Raw genomic sequence first — 20,165 nt, 5'->3', positions numbered from 1 at the left:
TGGTTATTAGTTCATTAAGATCCTAATGAAATTGCAATCTAACAATTGATAAAATCTTATATTAACAAAGACAAAACAAGTAAATCTAATAAATAGAGACAAACCAAGTAAATCTAAGAAGAGGAGTGAAGGACGAAATGAAAAACTGAAACACGAAATTAGGGATAGGGTAAAGGTAAAGTGTTTTAATTGTAAAATTACATTTTATTTTCTTAATTTGGTACGGTACCAATTCAGTATGGTTTCGGTATATACCGACGATATGAGTACCTAAAACCGAAACAATACAGAAGAAATTCGGTTTCGGAACGTAGCGTACCAATTTTTGAACAGTGTAGAATCGGTACAGTTTTAGACGGTGCGACTTGGTATTGTTAAACGGTTTTTGTATGCAATTGACACTCTCAAAGAGGGTTACTATTTAATTAAATTACATCTTTCCAAAATAGAAAAAAAAACCCTAAAATAAAAAATTGGTCTTCTCTATATTTTTATGCTTGCATAAATTACAGAAAAAAAATAAAAAAATCCCCACAGAAAATAATATATATATATATATATATATATATATATATATATATATATATATATATATATATATATATATATATATATATATATATTTTTTTTTGGGTAATTAAAAATTTAATACTTGTTTTTTTTTTTGGCCAAAAGTAATTAAAACTTGTCAAGCGAGGAAAAACCCTCTCGCGCTAATGGTAGCGTTAAAACTAAATTGATGCTTCGAAATGTCTTTTTCATGTTCTGCCCCCTTGTTGAGGCTTCCGGGTTCTTAATTGGTTTGCGAGTTGCTGCCGTTGTTTCTCCTTCTCTGTTGGACCGAAGCTCCACTTCCCTCTTACGCCTCTCTTATTCTGCCGCTGCGCCGCCGGCAATGGGAGAGAATCCCGAGCGCAAGCCCTCTGCACCAAGCTTCGTCAAGGACGAAGCTTATCTTCAGAAAGTCATCCCTAGACGAATTCATATCTTCGAGGAAATCAAAGCCAAGCAAATCGCCGAGCTTGAGCGCATAGGTGGTGAACCTATTAAGTAAGAGACACACCCACGTAGCCCTTCTCGCTCCTTTGGATTTATTTTTTCCTGTATCCATTACACAGTATTACCTATCCATAGTTAGGACAATGTCAGAAATGAGATGGTTACACGGTGGATTTCATATTCCTAACAACTTTTAACTCTCGTTTTTCTGATTTCAACCATGTCATTTGAATGAGGAAACTACATGTTTGTACGGGGTAGTGACTAAATTTGATGAGTCTCTAAATTCTAACTCATCCTTAGTTTTTTCATGTTCTTTAAAGATTGTTGCCGAAGTAATTCAGTTCAACTAACATCGTTAGATCTTTTTACTGGTTTTGTTTTCCCGTTATGAATTGCATTCTAAATTATTTTTTGAGTTCCGAAATGTAGAATAACTTTGCCAGATGGCACTGTCAAGGAAGGCAAGAAGTGGTTATCGACACCAATGGACATTGCTAAGGAGATATCTAAAAGTTTGGGTGCAAATGCTATCATATCGCAGGTGCATATTAAATGCTTGGTTTTGTTTGCATGTCCTCCTTCTTTTAGCTTTGATATTATGAACCCTTAGGAGTATGCGTATATAATTGGATATTTGAGAGCTAAAAGTTGTGGAGTCTGTTGGTGTCTGGGTCCATTACCTCTCCTTTTATGTTCACATAGGTTGAAGATGGTGAATAGCATTTGAAAAAGAGTCTGTGTTGCTCTAGTTTGTGTAGAGGTTCTAGTCTGTTATTTGTCTTTTTTATAATGGAAATTGACTCTTTCTCTTCCTATTTTTGGCTTGTTTTCCAAAATTTATCCCTCCTTTATTACGAAAATTTTCTCTTTGTCACATTTTTTTCTTTTTTAGATCCTCTTATCAAATCACTAAAGCTCTAGTTTGCAAGTTAATGGATTTCTCTATTTCCCCCCCTCTGTATCTTGTACTAGTGCTTTTAGATAAGGAATGTTAGTATGTACAACTTCCGACAGTTATATTTACTTGCAAACCTGAATAGCCTACTTGTCCTCATTCACTTCACTCTATTAAATGTTATAGGTTAATGGAGTTCTTTGGGATATGGCAAGACCGCTTGAGGAAGACTGTGATCTGAAGTTGTTTACATTTGAGAATGATGAAGGGCGTGACACATTTTGGCATTCTAGTGCTCACATCCTTGGGGAGGTGAACTTGCTAAAGAATTTATATTTTCCTACTATTATTATTAAAATCTGGCAAGAGAGTTCTACATAGTTTAAGTCATATAAACGATAAGTGTTATGGATCTCCAAAAGAAAAAAAAAGTAGAAACAAGATCTTGTAGCTGGCTGATTATTGTATGTCAATCATTAGAAGAATAGAGGCAGAAGAGCCTAGAGGAAGAAGATGAAGAGAAATCAAGAGAAAGCTGTAGGAGCCTCACTCATGTTGCGAGATACTTCAATAAAATAAAGGATAATTATAGATAAAATAAACCACTCAAAAGGGAGTCCTACAAGGGCGCTAAATCTCAAGCCCCTAGTTCTTTTCCAGAATTGCCCTTAATGATATATACCACAATTATTCATATGTTAAGTATGAAATTCTTATTTCTTTTAAGTCAAGGATTATCTTGTATAATTTAGTCAAAACTCAAAAGGACTTTACTGGCAGTAAGAAAACAGGATGGAAATTCCAGAGAAAACTTGTGTAATGGTAATGTGTGACCCGCAATATCCATTTTTGTTATCATCTATAATTCTGTATACCATTTGTATCCAGATCAATGAGTTTTTATATATTCGCTTCTATTTTCTATTGCCATCTTGACAAGGTTTAATATCATCATAATAATATGTTCCCTTTCCCAATAGATCTTGGCTTAGTTGGGCTACTGGAATTTACTTAATTTTTTTTTTCATGGCAGTCTCTTGAGCAGCAATATGGTTGCAAACTTTGCATTGGACCCTGTACTACTAGAGGAGAGGTAATGTATAGCATAGTTATTTCAGAACTCCCTTTTTTTTTTTTTTTGGGTATTGATGCCACTAGTTCAAATGCACATTCTGGCTTCTGCTGAACACTTGATTCACATTTTCATTTGGTTCTGGTATTTTCATTATATCACATCACAGACTGTAAATTCAAGGAGAAAGATAACAAGAGAAGAGAGGAAGAACAATGAGGGACTATAGGCTTGTGTAACCTTGGGAGTTTCAACTTAGTTTGGAGCTCTTATTCCATTCAATTTATATTCACTCTAGGGAACGAAAGACAAAAAATAAAACAAAACAAGAGTAAATACAGCATAATACCTAAGTTGTACTTGAGTAATATCAAGACTTCACCAGTATTGGAAAAAAAAAAAGACTTCAGAGACATTACCGACATTCCCCGTCAAGCTGGAGCACAGATGTTAATCATGCTCAGCTTGTTATGAACATAATTCTCACTTAAGATTCCACAAAGATCTGTTAAAACATTTGCAAATGTGCTCTCTACAAACATGACGAAGCAATTAAGTGCTTGTTGGAGCTTGCTTGAGAAATTGGAGAATACTTCGATTTGTTTTGTTCTTTCGTAGACACATGCAATGTGGACAGCAGCTTGATTATCATACCACAATTACATAGGCGAATCATCTCTTAATCCCAAGGTCAGCCAACACTGTTTCACCCACATCAGTTCACATTTAACACACACCTTGCCTTTTCATCTTATGTTCCATCAACCACAACTGTCTGTTTCTTTCTATAATATGTATGGAAGTACCTGGGGAAGAGGAGAAATTTTTCTATGATGCACAAGATGTACAAGACTACTTGATGAATTAGTAGAAAACCTACCCCCCCCCCCCCCCCCCCCAAAAAAAAAAAAAAAAAAAAAAAAAAAAAAGGGGAAAAACTTGCACGTGGTTTCAATCGATCAAATGTGCAATAATCTGTAGTCGACATTCTATCAACTAGGGATCCAGCCTAATCAGCATGTGGAAAATGCTTGGTCTATCCATGCCCATGATTAGATTAAACTAGACCTCACCCAGGATTCTTTTTGAGGTACCGCAAGATCATAATAGCTTCCCAATGAGATGTCCAAAGAGCAAACAAAATTTGATCCACAAAATTAAAGGAGAGATGATGTTTGGTCACTCCTTGTTGTAAACCCAATTTTAGGGTCTGGGTTTGGATGATGATTTGCCTAAAATTAAGGGCTTCCCATAATCTTCCAGCAAAGAAAACTATTATTATAGGATGTTTAGGGTGGGTTTTAGGGTTCTTGATAGGGGTCTTGGTAGGTTCAGCCAGGCTTAGGGTAAAAGGGGAGAGGTTTTTAGAACACTTAAAACCCTGCTTAATGTTGATTTCACATCTGATCTTAACAGGTGGGTTTTTAAAAATAGGGCCTAGGGTTTCGGTTAGGGTAGGAATGGGGCTGCTGGGGTTATTTTGTAATTTCAGATTTAGTACTAATTGGGTTTAGGTTTAGTTGAAGGGTTCCTACTTGGGGTGGGACTCTTAGGGAAATCAACTAGGGTTAGGATTTGGAAGGGGAAAGAGTGGTGTGGGAGATGCCAATCGTAAGTGGTGTTAGGGTGTGGTTGAGGGTTTATGTTGAACTAGGGTTTAGGTCTAGAGGTTGAAGATGAAGAAATGTAATGAAGAAAATGAAGTGCAGAATTTTCAGAAGTGTTAGGATTTTAGGTTTTAGATGGAATTAAGGGTAGGGATGGAATGAGGGGTGATGTGAGATCCAATTAGGAGGAAAAGGGGAGGCAAGGGGTGGGACAAATGACTTAACAGGGGAGGGTTGCTACTGCTGCCGCAGGGAAGAGGAGACAGATAGGGAGGGCCGAATGGGTTGTAGAAGGGAACACGGTGTTCCAAGGTAGGGAAAGGGTAGGGAAGGGCCTAGGGATATCGCAAGGGGTGGAGAATGGTGCAGGAGTGTCGTGGAGGTTGGGCAGGCTGGTGCCAGGTCATGGCAGCAAAGAGGGGGGGGAAATAGGTTTTCACAGGGGCAGGGAAGGGCTGGGGTTGAAGGGGCACAGGGTTGGTGAGTCTTGCATGGTAGGTAAGAAAGGGGATGGGGCCTCAGGTTGTTTTACTTGGATGCTTGAAGAACACTTGCTGGAAAATTTTAATTGTGCTGAATATTGAAGAAGAACTAGACTAAAATTTGCCAAGGCCCCCTCAACAAGAACTCCGGTCCTTAACTCAATAACTTTTTATCCAATAAACAGACTTAACTTACAAAGAAAGAGTAGGCTCTTATTTATAGCCTACTAAAGGACTCTTGATACTAAATGGGATTCCTTTATGGATTAATATCCCACCACATAATCTCAACCATTTAAATAAAATCAAAACATCTAATGGTCCCTAATGGACTCATGCTGAAATAAAAGTTTAAATAACTTAAACTCTTATAAGCACATGCTAAATTCTTATTTAATTGAAACTCTAATTTGTCACATGTGCTAGAGTTTTGAGGAACTAAGGACTCAACTTCTAACTCAATTGCCAACTCAAAACAAACTTCCTAACCAAACTGGGCTCTTGAATTAAACTGGAATCAAATTCCAGCAATTAATTAGGGCTGGAAATGCCCAAAATAGGGGAGATTGTGTTCACATCACTCCCCCCTACAAAGGCATTTAGATAGCATCTACTAACACAATCCCTTTAAGGAGAATATAGATGATGTGAAGTTAGTAGTAGTGGCAGGCCTGTTCTTTCAAATCCAATAAGATTTGAACTTGTTCCAAACAAACCCTAAAACAAAGTAACTGGAAGTCAACAAATTGACATTAAAGAAGAGAAAATTAGTTTGACTACCTGGCCCAGGGAGGATAAAGCTTGCCAAAATTTTGCCCACTAATGGGTTTGAAGGGGAGGGGCTGGGGTTGAAGGGGAATAGGGGTGGGGGAGTCTTGCATGGGTAGGGAAGAAAGGGGATAGGGGCTCAGGTTGTTTTACTTACTTTGATTCTTGAAGAACACTTGCTGGAAATTTTTAATTGTGCTGAATATTGAAGAAGAACTTTACTAAACTCTGCCGAGGCCCCCTCAACATGAACCCTGGTCCGCAACAAAATAACTTTTTATTCAATAAACAGACGTAACTTACAAAGAGAGTAGGCTCTTATTTATAGCCTACTACAAGACTCTTGACACTGAATGGGATTCCTTTATAGACTAGGATCCCACCACATAATCTCAACCTTTTAGATAAAATCAAAACATCTAAGGGTCCCTAATGGACTCATGCTGAAATAAAAGTTTAAATAACTTAAAACTCTTATAAGCACATGCTAAATTCTTATTTAATTAAAACTCTAATTTGTCACGTGTTAGTGTTTTGAGGAACTAAGGACTCATCTTCTAACTCAATTGCCAACTCAAGATAAACTTCCTAACCAAACTGGGCTCTTGAATTAAACTGGAATCAAATTCCAGCAACTAATTAGGGCTGGAAATGCCCAAAATACCCTTCCTAGAGGGTTTGACCAGCATAGGGAGGCTTCTTAGGGGTATCTAGTGGGCTCCACTTAGAGTTTTGGCCGGGAGTAAAATGGTGTTCACATCACTCCTCCTGCAGAGGCATTGAGATAGTATCTACTAACACAATCCCTTTAAGGAGAATATAGATGAGGTGCAGTAAACAGTGGTGGCGGGCCTGCTCTTTCAAATACAATCAGCTTTGGAACAAACCCTAAAACCCTAAAACAAAGTAACTGGAAGTTAACAAATTGACATTGAAGAAGAGAAAATAAGTATGACTACCTGGCCCAGGGAGGATAAAACTTGCACAATTTTGCCCACTTCGTTGATGATCCTGCTGTTATATTGCCTTGGTGGGGTCACAATGACTTAAAGCCCTCCAATTTGTTGAACAAAATCTGATGCGTGTGTTTGGTTGGTTGCCTGAGGGGTGCCTCCGCCATCTCCTGTGCCAGGAAAGGAATTATTTAATCTGCATGATCAATGTGTCAGTCTTGCTGAGGGGTATTGCAGATTTGTTTTATTTCCTATGGTTGTTGGTTTACGTTGGTTTCCTTTATGGTCATCTTCACCAATGTAGGATGGGGCCCTGTGTAAAGAGAAATTGAAAATGCCTATTCCCCCCATTGGATATGGGAGATATTCTCCATTGGGAAAATCATCCTGATTGGGTATTTTCTGGATATTGTTCTGAATCATCTGGATTGCATGATCCATAAAAGAGAATCCATTGGTCCAGTAAAAAAATAATCATCTAGATTGGGCTGTGCCCTTCTGTTGCTAATATGGATTGGAGGATCTAACCAGTCCAATACTGGTGTTTTGACTCAAGGGGATTTTTGAAATGCACCTCTCTTTTTCATTGTGTTGTGAAGTAATTGCTTTCTTGAAACCAGCTAATGGCTGCTTCACCAGTGATGGTACAAAAAAGCTGAGTTTAGAGCAGAGTCCTTATGTAGCTTCTTGTTCGTTATATGCTTATTGAGATTGATGCCTTAAAGGGATAAGCAAGTAGTATGAGAATGAATTTCCAAATACATGCCTTAAAAATGCATGATGTTGTAGTGCTTTCCCTTGATTGATTTGTTCATTCTTACTTGTCTATTAAAACCTTTCTCTAGTTACCATCAGTTTCCTCCCCAAATCTCAAAAGCCTTATTGGGTAGAGTTGAAGCCTTATCCTGCCTCATCTTCATACGAAATTGACTGTATTTACCTGGTTTTAATTTTCACCATGGGCTTCTTAACTGACTATCAATAATTTCAAAGAAAAGTCTTCTCTACATTTCAGAAGTGTACCTTTTCAAATTCTTACATCTTCCTGGATTGGCATGGAGATGATTTTTGATAATGGTGATAGAAATAATGTCTTCTAGTGCCCTCACTCTCTTGTGAATATCAAGGATAAAAGGTGATGAAGCTTGTTGATTTTGGCGAACTTGATTTTTTTTTTGGATGAATAAATCAAACAGGAGAAAAGGGGAAGGAAAAGGTACAAAGCCAGAGACAAGCTCCATAAAACTAGTGCAGAGCACGATCACAAGTGGCACAAAGCCATACAATCAAACCAGAAAATACCACCACAACCAAAATGGACCAAAAAGGCAGTTGACCCAGCTAGACTGACGCAGCCTCCCGATTGGTCGATGACACGAAAGGCCTTTGTTGCAACAATTTTGCTGGACATGCAGTAGGGACCGATGCAGCAACACCACAGATGCTAGGGTTGGTAGCATCACAAAATTGAGACTAAGAACGATGAAAACGAATCTGAGTTTGAACTGGACTTGAAGAATTCAATGATGATGGCCTTCATGGATTTCCCCCGATGCCAAAGAGGCCGTCAAGGGCTGAAACCCTTTGATCTGAAGCCAACATTGAAACAGAAAGAGGAGGGGGGGGGGAGAGAGAGAGAGGGGGGAAAGAGAAGAAGAAAAGAATGGGAGAGGGCAAGAGAAGGAGAAACAAAGGGAGAAGATGAATTTGGATATGTGATCGAACCTGATTTGGAGAGATCAGCAATGATGGCCCTCACAACTTCCCCTGATGCCTGAGGAGCCATCGAGGATGGGAAGCCTCGACGATGAAGTTGGACCTAGAAACAAAAAGGGTAGAGGGAGAGAGAAGGAGAGATAGAGGAAGGAGATGAGTCCAGATCTAGATTGAAATTGAATTGGAGAGATCAGCAACGACGGTCCTCATGGCTTTCCCCCAATGCCAAAGAGACCTTCGAAGATAGGGATCCTCAACGAGGTGAAAATAAACGCTGAAACAGTCTCCAGAGAGAGAGGAGGAGAGGAGAGGAGAGACAAGATGAGAACAAGGGGCAGAGAAGCAGGGAGAGAAGATGAGAACGAGAGGTGGGAAAGTAGAGGAGAAAGAGGCCTGCAGAATTGTTGATCACTGTTCTCTTCAGAAACCCTAAGATGACTGCCAATTTCTCTCCTTCTGAAACGAAGAGAAGATGAGAACAAGAGGTGGAAAAGCCGTAGAGAGGAAAGAGGAGAATCAGAAAGAGAGGCAGAGGATTGCCAGCCTCTCTCAGTCTCCAGAATTATCGATCGCTGTTAGCTTCAGAAACATGGTCAACTTGATTTTATAACAGCTCTTGTTGCTTTTTGAGTTCTGCGTAAACATCCTTTACTTCTTATAGATATATTAGTTGATTTTGTTTTGCTGGAAGCTTTGTTTGCTGTGCATTGTTAAGTCAATATGTGTGGTGAAATTCTCTCACAAAGTTGTATAATTGCCTTTGATAGGGATTCTACTATGATGCCTTCTATGGTGACTTAGGTCTGAATGAGGATCACTTCAAGAATGTTGAATCAGCGGCAATGAAAGCTGTTTCGGTATGTTTACCTTTATTATGCCTGTCTTCATATTAGTAGATTTTCTTTACTGGATGTGTGGTACAGGTTTGTGGCTGAACTGGCTTGACCTGTCTGGCTGTGCAAACCAGAATATACTGGGTCCAATTTTTGTACGGTTAAGATGGATGTTAAAGTAATCCCATATGTGATATTCTTATTGTGATTTCTCTTTTGTTGTTTCGCTTTCATGCTTTTTAGTTTGGGGCATGAGTTCTTTGTGGCGGAGCATGGTCCATGTGCCAAGCATGGCAGCATCAACAGGGTGGTTATGCCACCTTTCTCTTTTCCTTGTTGGGGGGTGGGGTGTGGGGTTGGGGAGGGCACTCAGTTTGCTTCCTTTTGTGTCTAGACACAGGGTGTAGGGTGCACTTCCCCCCTTAGATTTCTGCCTTTATGGTGATTTCGTTTCTTTTTCTTAGTTTACTTTGTAATTTAAGTTGCTTTCTTTAGTGATCTATAAATAGCAAGCAATCCATGATAGTCATTCTATTTGGAGCATTGCGGCTCTAAACTGGTCCTTCGGCATCTTTTTTCTCTTCTTCTACTGTTTTGTTACTTGTATGGAGATTATTTGCATCTATGAGAGGGGAGATGAGAGAATTTTAGTGTGAGATCTTACTTGCAACTGCTCTTGCTTATTGGATTTATATGATGCACATATTTCATGATGATTTTGGCATTTTGCTGTCGTTTGCTGAAATTTTCTTTATTTGATCCATTGTTTGTCTGTTATAATGCTACATATCATCAGTTGAGAGTAAACTTGTTCTGTCATCATGCTCAAAATTATTTGAGTGAAAGACTCAAATTATTTCTTTGCTAGTGTTCTCATCGAGATGGTACAAGTAACTTAAATTTGTGCATGTTTTCGGTGTTGATATTAACTTGCTCTCACCAAATAAGGGTATTTACTGATCTGAAGGAGCTCGATGTTCTCGAGCTTTTGACAAGATTTAGAACGATGAGTTGATATGTGTATGCACCGATTCTCAAAACCCTGGACTCAACAACTCCCTTTTTGGTAATAGATAGCCTAACTGTCTAATGCTTACTCTGAACGTAATTGATGTGATATTCATTACAATTAGTAGATCCCTATTTATGATACCTTAAAAAATGTTGCAGCTTCTAGAGTATTATCTCTCAGGTTATTTAAGTACCTCTATTCTTTGATTAATTCTTTACTGTTGAACTGCAATAGTAGATTGTATTTGTTTACCATCAGGATTTAAACCATTATTACAGTTAGTTGGCTAATCTTTCATCTGACATTCTTGATCTTTAATGCAGCCTTTTGTACCTCTGATAATTTAATCACATGTACTTGTGATGCACATAATTTCTACTTTCTCTACTCCTCTAGGAGACAAAAATAAGAGGAATGCAATTTACTTGGTGCTTTCAGTTTTATATTGACCCTCTCTCTCTCTCTCTCTCTCTCTCTCTCTCTCTCTTTTCTGCTAGAAAATGTTGCTTTGTTTGTCGGTTTCCCTGTCGTTCATTGCTTAGTGTCAGAAAGGGTTTGAATGCCTTTTGCATGCTTTCCTAAATGGTTGTAGTTGTAATTGTTTTTGTTAGAGATAAGGAGGGATAATATGATTTAACATGATATGGGGAGTCACCCTGTCGTGGTTTCTTTATTGGGTTTGGGTTTTTGGTTACTAGTGTCCTAATCTAAGTGAGTTTCCTACTAAGCTTTAGGCTTAATTAGGTCAGAGTTAAGAGCTATATTTGAGTTATATTGCCTTTTGTAATTCTGTTTCAGTTTTTTATAATTATGTGCTTGCTATTATGGTAGAAAACATAGATTCTATTGCCCAGCCTTGTTCTCCAATTATTTTTTCTTCTTCTTCCTCAATTTCTCTTTCTTCTGCTCACTACCTTTGATTGGTTACAGATCTTGGGATTGTTTATTTTTTTTACCAAATGGCCTGATATAGAGGTATCATTCAGGTGTTGGTCAGACAGTTTCGTAATAAAATATAGTATTTTGATACCTAAAGTGAGATTCCCTGTTGTGCAAATATTGGCAAAATCAAGGTAATTTTAAAGGTGGATAATTCACCTGAGCTGTTGACTGAACTAGCAAAAGGATTTGTTTCTTTGACTGATCAAGTTCTGATTCTGAGAATTTGGTGGGCTACCGTCATTGCTGTTGTACCTTAAGAATTATTTTATTGTCTTCAAAATCCTTGCTTTCTATGAAATATTTTTTTCATTCCTATCCTCTTTTCAGGAAAAACAGCCTTTTGAGCGCATCGAGGTGACGCGACAACAGGCTCTTGAGTTGTTTTCTGATAATAATTTTAAGGTTTTGTCTTCTTGACACATTCGTTATATTGCAATCCTTTCTTTCTTGATATTTCTATTTCCATGTGGTTCTGTGGACTAGGCTTAGAATCCAACTGTCTTATCCAGGTTGAGATCATTAATGAATTGCCTGAAGACAAGACCATCACTGTATACCGATGTGGGCCATTAGTTGATCTCTGCCGTGGACCCCACATCCCGAACACTTCTTTTGTCAAGGCGTTTGCTTGTTTAAAGGTGATAAAATCACTTGATATAGAATGACTGAAGCAGTAGCAATTTGCTTGTGCGTATGCTGTTTGCATTAATTCTATTATTGCGGTGTCCAGGCTTCTTCAGCTTACTGGAGGGGGAAAAAGGAGCGTGAAAGTCTGCAGAGAGTTTATGGGATATCTTTTCCAGATTCCAAGCGCCTGAAGGTCTGTTATATTGAAGGGTTTTTCTTGGGACAAATTTGTCTTTTAGATGTTTGGACTGAGGGCAGCAATGTAAAGCTGCTTTTTTGTATATGTGAAGTATGTGTCGTGACAACCTTAATTAATTAGATAAGGAGGCATCAGTTTTATATTCCAAATTTCTATTTTAAAATTTCATGACATGGCTATTGATTTTGGGTTATTTTAGTACTTATCCCCCAATCCACCCTAAAAAAGAAGCTTTAAAGTTGTACGATGGCTGCATTTTGCTATTTAATTTGCCATCCCTTAAGGTGACATTTCATGAATGGGTCATTGATTGTAGTTTCTTGTATAATGGATATCATCTTGTTATCTGGATCCTTATATGGTTTTCCGCATTTGAACTCTTACCTGTTGTCTTTAATGCAGGAACACCTTAAACAACTGGAGGAAGCTAAGAAGTATGACCACAGATTATTGGGGGCGAGACAAGAGCTATTTTTTTGTCACCCACTTAGGTGATGAACCAAATCCTTGGGTATCTTATAATAACTTATGCAGTGGATGTTGTGTTTTACAACCATTAACTAGAATTCTTTGACTTGTCAGCCCAGGAAGTTGGTTCTTCCTTCCCTATGGCACTAGAGTTTATAACAAGTTAATGGAATTCATACGTACTCAGTATAGGGAGAGGGGTTACCAAGAGGTGAGTGTAATGTCCACTTTTTACCAGTTGATTAAGGATAGTTTTAGCTTATGTCAGGTGCGTTTGTTCTCTTCTGCAGGTTCTAACACCAAACATGTACAATATGCAACTTTGGGAAACTTCTGGGCATGCTGCTAACTACAAAGAGAACATGTTCCTATTTGAGGTGAAAATTTCTAGCAGTCCTCTCAAGATACTGGATTAACTTGTTCACGAATTTGATTGTACTCTATCCTTTCACATTTTGCATAAATATGAACCTAAAAGATGTAAATTCTTTTTTTTTTTTTTTTTTTTTTTTTGGGGGGGGGGGGGAGAGAAAAAGATACTGAAGATCAGAATAGGTTTTACAGTTCAGATACTTTCTAGTTGTCCAAACCCCCTAGGGTTAAAAAACACTTCACTTGTTTTGTCCAGTGGCTAATTCTTTTGGATGTATAGCAAGTAATTAGATGGTCCTATTTTTACCCTAGTTGAGGAAAGTAACTTCAAGAATAAGGATGTATCACACAATCTGAAGTGTTTTCTTGCTTCAAGTACTTGTTTCTTATTTTCTAATATGCCTTTTTTGTTACTTGAGATAGTCTGTTTGCTTTTTTATTTTTGAGACCCATCAGACTTTTTTCTTGGTGTAATAATGTATCATGTTTTGAGCAGATTGAGAAACAAGAATTTGGACTTAAGCCAATGAATTGTCCTGGGCACTGTTTGATGTTTGACCATAGAGTTCGTTCTTACAGAGGTAAACTTTCTGTTAAAATTTTTGTTAACTTTGTAGGTGTAATTTTTAGCAATTTCTTTCCAGTATAAGTAATCATACAGCTTTCATTTACAAGTGACCTTCTTTATGGACCTTGAGGGAGCATTGCTTTGTAGGCTTATTGCTTATTTTGAAATTATGAACTAACTTGTGTTTGACCATTTTTAAAGTGGACATGATTGGTTGGGTCATTTTCTGTGATCCTGTATAGAGCTGTTCAGCTGAATCATGGAACCAAGTTCATGCATGGAGAAAACAATGTGAAACTGATTAAATGAAACCTTGATTCTTTTTCTAGTTGATCCAATCGTAAACGGTATATCTTTAACCTAGGTGATGAAACTCTTCATTTTGTTGATTTAAATGTACTGCAAATATCCCCTAAAATTAATAGGAGATGTGCAGCTTTTATCAGTCTATGGCTTTTATGTGGTCCTGGCTGAGATTCGTTTTTATCATCAGGGGAAGAAAACCTAAGAAGGGGTAAATCCTAATTTTTTAGCTAGGAATTTCAGTTCTGGTTTGTTATATCATCCTTTGTCATATGAATGGAGAAACAACGAATACAAAATTCTATTTTGTCTATGAACTGAGTTTGCTCTTTCAGTTTGATTAAAATGCCAAGACTTAAATGAATCTCTGCTTACCTTTCGACTCTAATGCAATATTATATGGCCAATATGAAGATGTGCATCATTCTACAATTCTGTTATGCATATCCTTCTAATTATCTAACTTTATGGTAATTCTATGTGCATGAAAATAAAATAATCTGTTTCTTTTTATTATCCTTTATTTGATACTTCTCTATTCTCATTCCTATGTCTTTATTCTTTGCTGTTTTTGTAATCCCGCTATACTATTTGTGGGTGGTATTCTAGAATTACCTCTGCGCCTTGCTGATTTTGGAGTTCTACATCGGAATGAGGCTAGTGGTGCTCTAACTGGGTTAACACGTGTCAGGAGATTTCAGCAGGTACTGTAATTAGTGTTCTTTTTTATGACACGGTGTCCATTGGGGATGAAGTTAGGGACTCTTTTTGGTTCCTTCATATCCTAAGTAACAAGTCACATATATTAAGCCTGACTAGTCATTGAACTGATAAGGCCATGAGCGTGACATGCTTTCAGGAATTGTGATGTTATTCCCAAGCAACTGAGGGAATAAATCTCTCACCATGTTAAATTCTAAAAATTTTTACTGATCTTCATCCATAATTCTACTTTTATTAACATGGTTGCTAGAACATTTGAGGAAGATGTTTTCTCCAATCTCAAATGGCCTTCAACAACAATAGGAAGCCTTGTCCCAACTAAATGGGGTCCGCTACATGGATCCTTGCTTTCCAATCAACTTTTGTATATTTTTCTTGTACTTTTGAATAGTAATTTTATTTAAGTAGAGCAATAATGCTTTACTAATTCTTTCCTGCCATCCTTTCTTGATCTACCCCACATCTGTCTTCTATTTTGTTTGGTCTGGTTATTATTATTGTTGTTGTTATTATTATTATTATTATCATCTTTATTTCCTCATAGCTAGTCATGAATGTTGCTTATTCTAATGAATAGCTGCAACATATTTCAATTCAGATAATCTCAAACTAGAAAACAGTATGTCAGTATCATCTTGTATTATAGTCAAAACTTTCTTCTGGTGAATTTGCTATTTTCTGTTAAACTAAACCAATTTGCCCTTTCTTCACTTATTGCATGTTGCTCTTAGCCTGTTACCCCTTGGTCCTGGGAAAAACTGCTCTGCCCTCCCTTTTTGCTTAAGAGTTGCATGGTGGCATTTTTTTTTCTCTTGCAGCATGCACTGTTTTTTTTTTTTTTTTTTTTTAATTTTTTATAATTATTTTTTAATTTTTGTCAACTCATACCACTTCAGTTTCCTTTATCTTGCTGCCAATTGGTCCTAGTCCTAGGAAAAAACATTTACTTTTGGTTGATGTATTTCTTTTCAATTTGATCTTGCCAGTCATTAATTCAACTTCCACCTCTGTCTGTTATGTTATTTGACAGTCTTCTTCATAAATCTGGCTGGTTTTATTGCTCCAAATGGAGTCATCATTAGTTTTTATATGTGAACCAGGATCTAGGGTTTAATTCATTGATGCTAGCCCTAGATCTAGTCATCTAGGTCCACCCTCAAGATCCTCTTCAAGTGAATCAGCAGTCTTCTAGGGTTTGTAACATCCTACGATTGACGGAAATAGGCCGGTCAAGGGGTTCTAGGGTTGGGAAGGGGGAGGGTTAGGTTTGGTTAGGGATTAGAGTGGCAAGCCAGTAACCTCGCTCATAGTTGTCAAAGTGGCAAAGCAACCAAAGCGATTGGGGGCTCCGTCTAGGAGACAAAGCGGCAATAAAGCAACTAAAGCGGTTGGGTCAAAATTTTTAATGCAGCCACTTTTAAACTACATTTTAATACAAATACTTTTAATAATAAGCTAAACAAACATTCAACAATATTATTCATATATAGTTTAGTGAAATTATTTTACAAATTATTTTTAACGTTACTTTTTTCTTAAATATACATGAAGAATATTTTCGAATTGGAATCAAAATTGATGTATCCATTTTTTCCTTTTTCCACCAAACAAGTGCCAACATGATAAATTAATGGATCTCATTATTTTAATTTCCAAGTCATTGTTTATTTAATGATTAATTGATTATCGATGTTGAGTATGGCTCATGCTTCACATTCTATTGTTGACAGACACTTTGGGCCTTGGAGTTTATTTGCAAATTGGGCCTCAATTCCGAAATGACTCACCTATATAAATTTATATACGGCTTTGTAGAATAAATTATGATTAAAAAAAATAAGAAAAAATAATATGTTCAAATTACAAAATGTAAAAAAGCGGCAGCTTTAGCGTCTAGGCGGCAATAAGGCACACAAGGCGGCAAATCGATAGCACCTAGGCAAAAAAGTGGAAAAAAATACTGTCTGTCACGTTAAATGGTAAAAAATTAGGAGGCTTAAAAACCGCTTTGCCGCCTAGGCAGCCGCTTTGACAACTATGACCTTGCTGTAATTTAAATTTTGGTTCTAGGGTTTTGGAAATTAGGGTTTCTTAAGAATCTAGGGTTCTTAGGGTTAGGTTAGGGCTAGGGTTAAGGTCTAGAGTTCAATAGGTGATAGGGAATTAAATACTAAAAGGAATTAGGTTTTGGATGAGGGTTTGAAATTTATGGTTGGAAGTATGGTTAGGGTTTCTAGGGCTTTTGGGAATTTGGGGCAACAAAGAAACTTAGGATCTAGATTAGGATTTGGTTGGTCCGATTGGGCTGAAACTAAGAGGGAAGGTCTCTAGGGTTGGGAGGATGTGGCTTCTAAAGTTTGGGACAGATCTAACTGTTAAATTGCTGTAGATCTAACCTTGAATTTTAGTTCGTAGAAAAGTTCAAAAACTCCAGAAAACAAAAACGAGGGTGATATGGGAACTGGGATTTGGGCCTGGGGAGGGGCTGCTGCAAGCTAGGGGAAGGGAAATAGGGGGCTCGGAGAGAGAGAGAGAGAAGAAGAAGGAGGAGAGGGGATAGGGCTGGGTGGGGTCTTTGTACTTGAGAAAGATAATGGGGACTTGAAGAACTTCACAATTGCAGAAAATATGAACAAACACTGCTGCAAGTTCTCTCCTAGGGAACCCACGACTCCTCACCTGCTCCAATTCTCAAATTTTATTCACCAAAGCATAGTCCGAATTTTACATTATGGAGAGGTTTATTTATAGCCTTTACACAGAACTTACACTATGACTCAACTTTAGAAAGCAAATTAAACTAAGATTCCTATTTGGAATAAAGACTCATACCCTTACAAGGACTCTATCATATCTTACTTTAGAATGATCCAAATTGAAAATAGAACTAGTTATGGAATCAACAACTTGACAAATAAAGACTTAATTTAAAAATAAAAGTAGATGTGACTTGTGAGATCCTACTAACGTATTGGATCCAACTAAAGGAATCCTTCTCTAGGTAGGACTCTTTCATAACAACCAAGGACTCAAATCCAAAAACAAAAGTAGATCTGAACTCCTAACAAGACTATGAATCAAGCTAGGTCAGATTGGGTTTGACTAGTGGACCCATAATGACCAAAATACCCCTATGCTGGCAGAAATTCCCTGGGTTGCTGGTAGAGCCACAGGGTACTTACCTCCTTGGGCCTTCTTTTGGGTGGTCCAGGATCCGTTTCATATCAGTTTAATGGAAGTGCATGATGAATCACCTAAATCTAGATTGCCCCTCTCAATGCCCATTATATTTTAATTATGTGTGCGCTCCTTTTTTTCCTGATAATTAGACCATGGTGATGAAAATGAATTGTTCTGTCATAATTGTTGCTCTGTAATTCAATTAATGAAATATTTCTAAATTTTTTAAGAACAATATTGTCATATGATTATATTGAGTTATTAAATCTGACATGCCATCTCCTTCATTACCCTACAGGATGATGCTCATATCTTTTGTAGGGAATCTCAGGTGACTATGTTTGCTGCTGTGTGTTTTTTACTCATGAATATGTTGTATTTTGTTGCTTAATGATCCTAGCGTTTGATTAATGTTCAGATAAAAGGCGAAGTCAAGGGCGTGTTGGAGTTTATAAGTTACTGCTATGATATATTTGGGTTCACATTTGAGCTGGAGTTATCAACGGTATGCAAGTTTGTCCTTCTCTTAACCTTCTTGTGCATCATTAATCAACTCAAAAATTAATAAGAAAGATCCGTCATGCAATAGATGTTTTCGCCAAACTGCTTTATCCTCTATTCATTTGCAGTCATGTCCATATGCTCAGGCTTTATGATCATTGTTATCAAGGCACCCAGTTGTTTATTGGAGGGCTAGGCAGCTGTTTGCTTTATTCAATGGTGCTTTTCTCCTTTAGTTATGCCTAATATATTATTTAAGTAAATGAAATAAGCTAACCCCCTATTTGAATCCCACAAATTAGTTGAAACAAAAATTCCAAAAGGAAGAAAAGGCTAATTCCCCAGTTCAACTGTTCAAGAAGACAAGAACCAAACCTGGATTTTCACCGGTAGATAAGAGCTTCAACCTTTTAATGGTGGGTTTTTTTTCTGAACTCTAAAAGTTCCATAAATCTTAATATAATGAATTCTTCATTGAAACCATAGGCATGGTAAAATATTAATTTGTTTTGACATCTTTAAAAAATTATTCGCAGAGTAATATTGATAGCATTTGTGTACCCCAAACAAGTTTGACTAGAACATTAGTACTGCCTACCTAAATAAGATACAGTCAATCTTGGATTTGTCAAAACGCTGGTTTTGTGTATTATCTAATGTAAAAGTTCTCAATTAAAAGAATAAAATTGTTTGAATGGTCAAATTTCTTAGAGATCATATTTGTATGCTATATTAATTAGGTTATGATAAACGTTTATTTATTTATGAAAATCTTGATTTGGTATGATTCTTTAATATTTGCTTAGCATATAGGCAGAATTAAATATATTTTAATATGCTATTTGTGCCAAATAAAGCACTAAAAAAAGAACATCAAAATGCTTTGTTTAAATTGATGATGCCGCATGGCCACCCTATCACCAAGGCACTTACGAAGACCCTTGAATGCTGTGGTTGCCTCACTGCTTTGGTATTAACGCTTGGGACTAGTTTCCACACACACACACACACACACATATACATATTGCCTATGTATCAATATGTTTCTTTTTAGAAAATTTTACTTGTTTGTCGTATACCTAATTTTGGGGAATTTCCTCCACCCATCTTAGGCTATGTTTGGATAAAAAGGAAAAATTGAACTTGGAGGAGTTAGACAGAAGTCAATCATTGCATTATCATTATTTGTCTTATTATGTTTTCTTTTCATCCTTTCTTGGCATCCAACATAACTTTAGTTCAGTTTGATCCCAATCAACCCCTTCTCTGGCTTGCTATCTATTTTATGGAATAAGCTTGCTATTCAAATATCTGTGTGTATGTTATTTATTTATTTTTTGGAGGGGGGGGTGTGGGGAGGGTGGTGTTGGCACTTGCCAAAAATTGTGGACTAAAGATTTCATGCAGAGACAGTTGTTCAAATACGATATTGCTACACTGGTACCTCATAAATTTATTCTCAGCTAGATATATCTTCATATTTGGGCATATTGTTTTGTTTATTCTGATTACAACAGTTGACTGTACCATGATTAGATACGATTCTCTTTCTTTTCTTTTTTCTTCTCTCAACCTTCCCCCTTATGCATTCACAAGAAAAAAATGAAAATAAATAGAAAAAAGAGTAAGGGTACTTATTATGCCATCCTCTTGAATCCTGAATTATCCTTCTGTATCTTGATTTGAGAAAGAGAAGGAATGTATGGTGTGAGTTTAACTAAAACTTTTCAGATCTTTAATATCATTTCTTATGTGATGTAGCGGCCAGACAAATACCTAGGAGATATAGAAACATGGGAACTGGCTGAGAAAGCTTTGTCAGATGCACTGGATGAATTTGGCAGGCCATGGCAGGTAATATTACTCGTTTTGTTTTCTATTAAGGTGTGGAATATTATATACATTGCTCATCATTTTGCTTAAGATACAGAGTTGGACACTA

General features: G+C 37.1%; 1 protein-coding gene across 1 annotated transcript in view; it reads left to right on the top strand.

The window, feature by feature from the left end:
• The first annotated feature begins 725 nt into the window (after positions 1-725).
• The window catches only part of LOC149029389 (threonine--tRNA ligase, mitochondrial 1-like), a 28,587-nt gene continuing 9,147 nt past the window's right edge, over positions 726-20,165 (top strand). Inside the window, exons 1-16 of the mRNA XM_089141732.1 lie at positions 726-1,050; positions 1,432-1,543; positions 2,084-2,209; positions 2,931-2,990; positions 9,263-9,352; positions 11,610-11,684; positions 11,792-11,920; positions 12,013-12,102; positions 12,511-12,599; positions 12,691-12,787; positions 12,867-12,953; positions 13,445-13,529; positions 14,429-14,523; positions 18,021-18,053; positions 18,141-18,227; positions 19,985-20,077. Of these exons, the coding sequence (XP_088997858.1) occupies positions 740-1,050; positions 1,432-1,543; positions 2,084-2,209; positions 2,931-2,990; positions 9,263-9,352; positions 11,610-11,684; positions 11,792-11,920; positions 12,013-12,102; positions 12,511-12,599; positions 12,691-12,787; positions 12,867-12,953; positions 13,445-13,529; positions 14,429-14,523; positions 18,021-18,053; positions 18,141-18,227; positions 19,985-20,077 (1,659 nt within the window). The 5' untranslated portion in view covers positions 726-739. The remainder of the gene's footprint in view (positions 1,051-1,431; positions 1,544-2,083; positions 2,210-2,930; positions 2,991-9,262; positions 9,353-11,609; positions 11,685-11,791; positions 11,921-12,012; positions 12,103-12,510; positions 12,600-12,690; positions 12,788-12,866; positions 12,954-13,444; positions 13,530-14,428; positions 14,524-18,020; positions 18,054-18,140; positions 18,228-19,984; positions 20,078-20,165) is intronic.

The sequence above is a fragment of the Hakea prostrata genome, chromosome 1, assembly GCF_041222555.1.
Source record: "Hakea prostrata isolate BN-2017 chromosome 1, UWA_Hpros_2, whole genome shotgun sequence".
NCBI lineage: Eukaryota > Viridiplantae > Streptophyta > Magnoliopsida > Proteales > Proteaceae > Hakea > Hakea prostrata.
The sequence above is the reverse complement of the archived record's forward strand: the minus strand, read 5'-3'. Positions and strand labels throughout refer to the sequence as shown.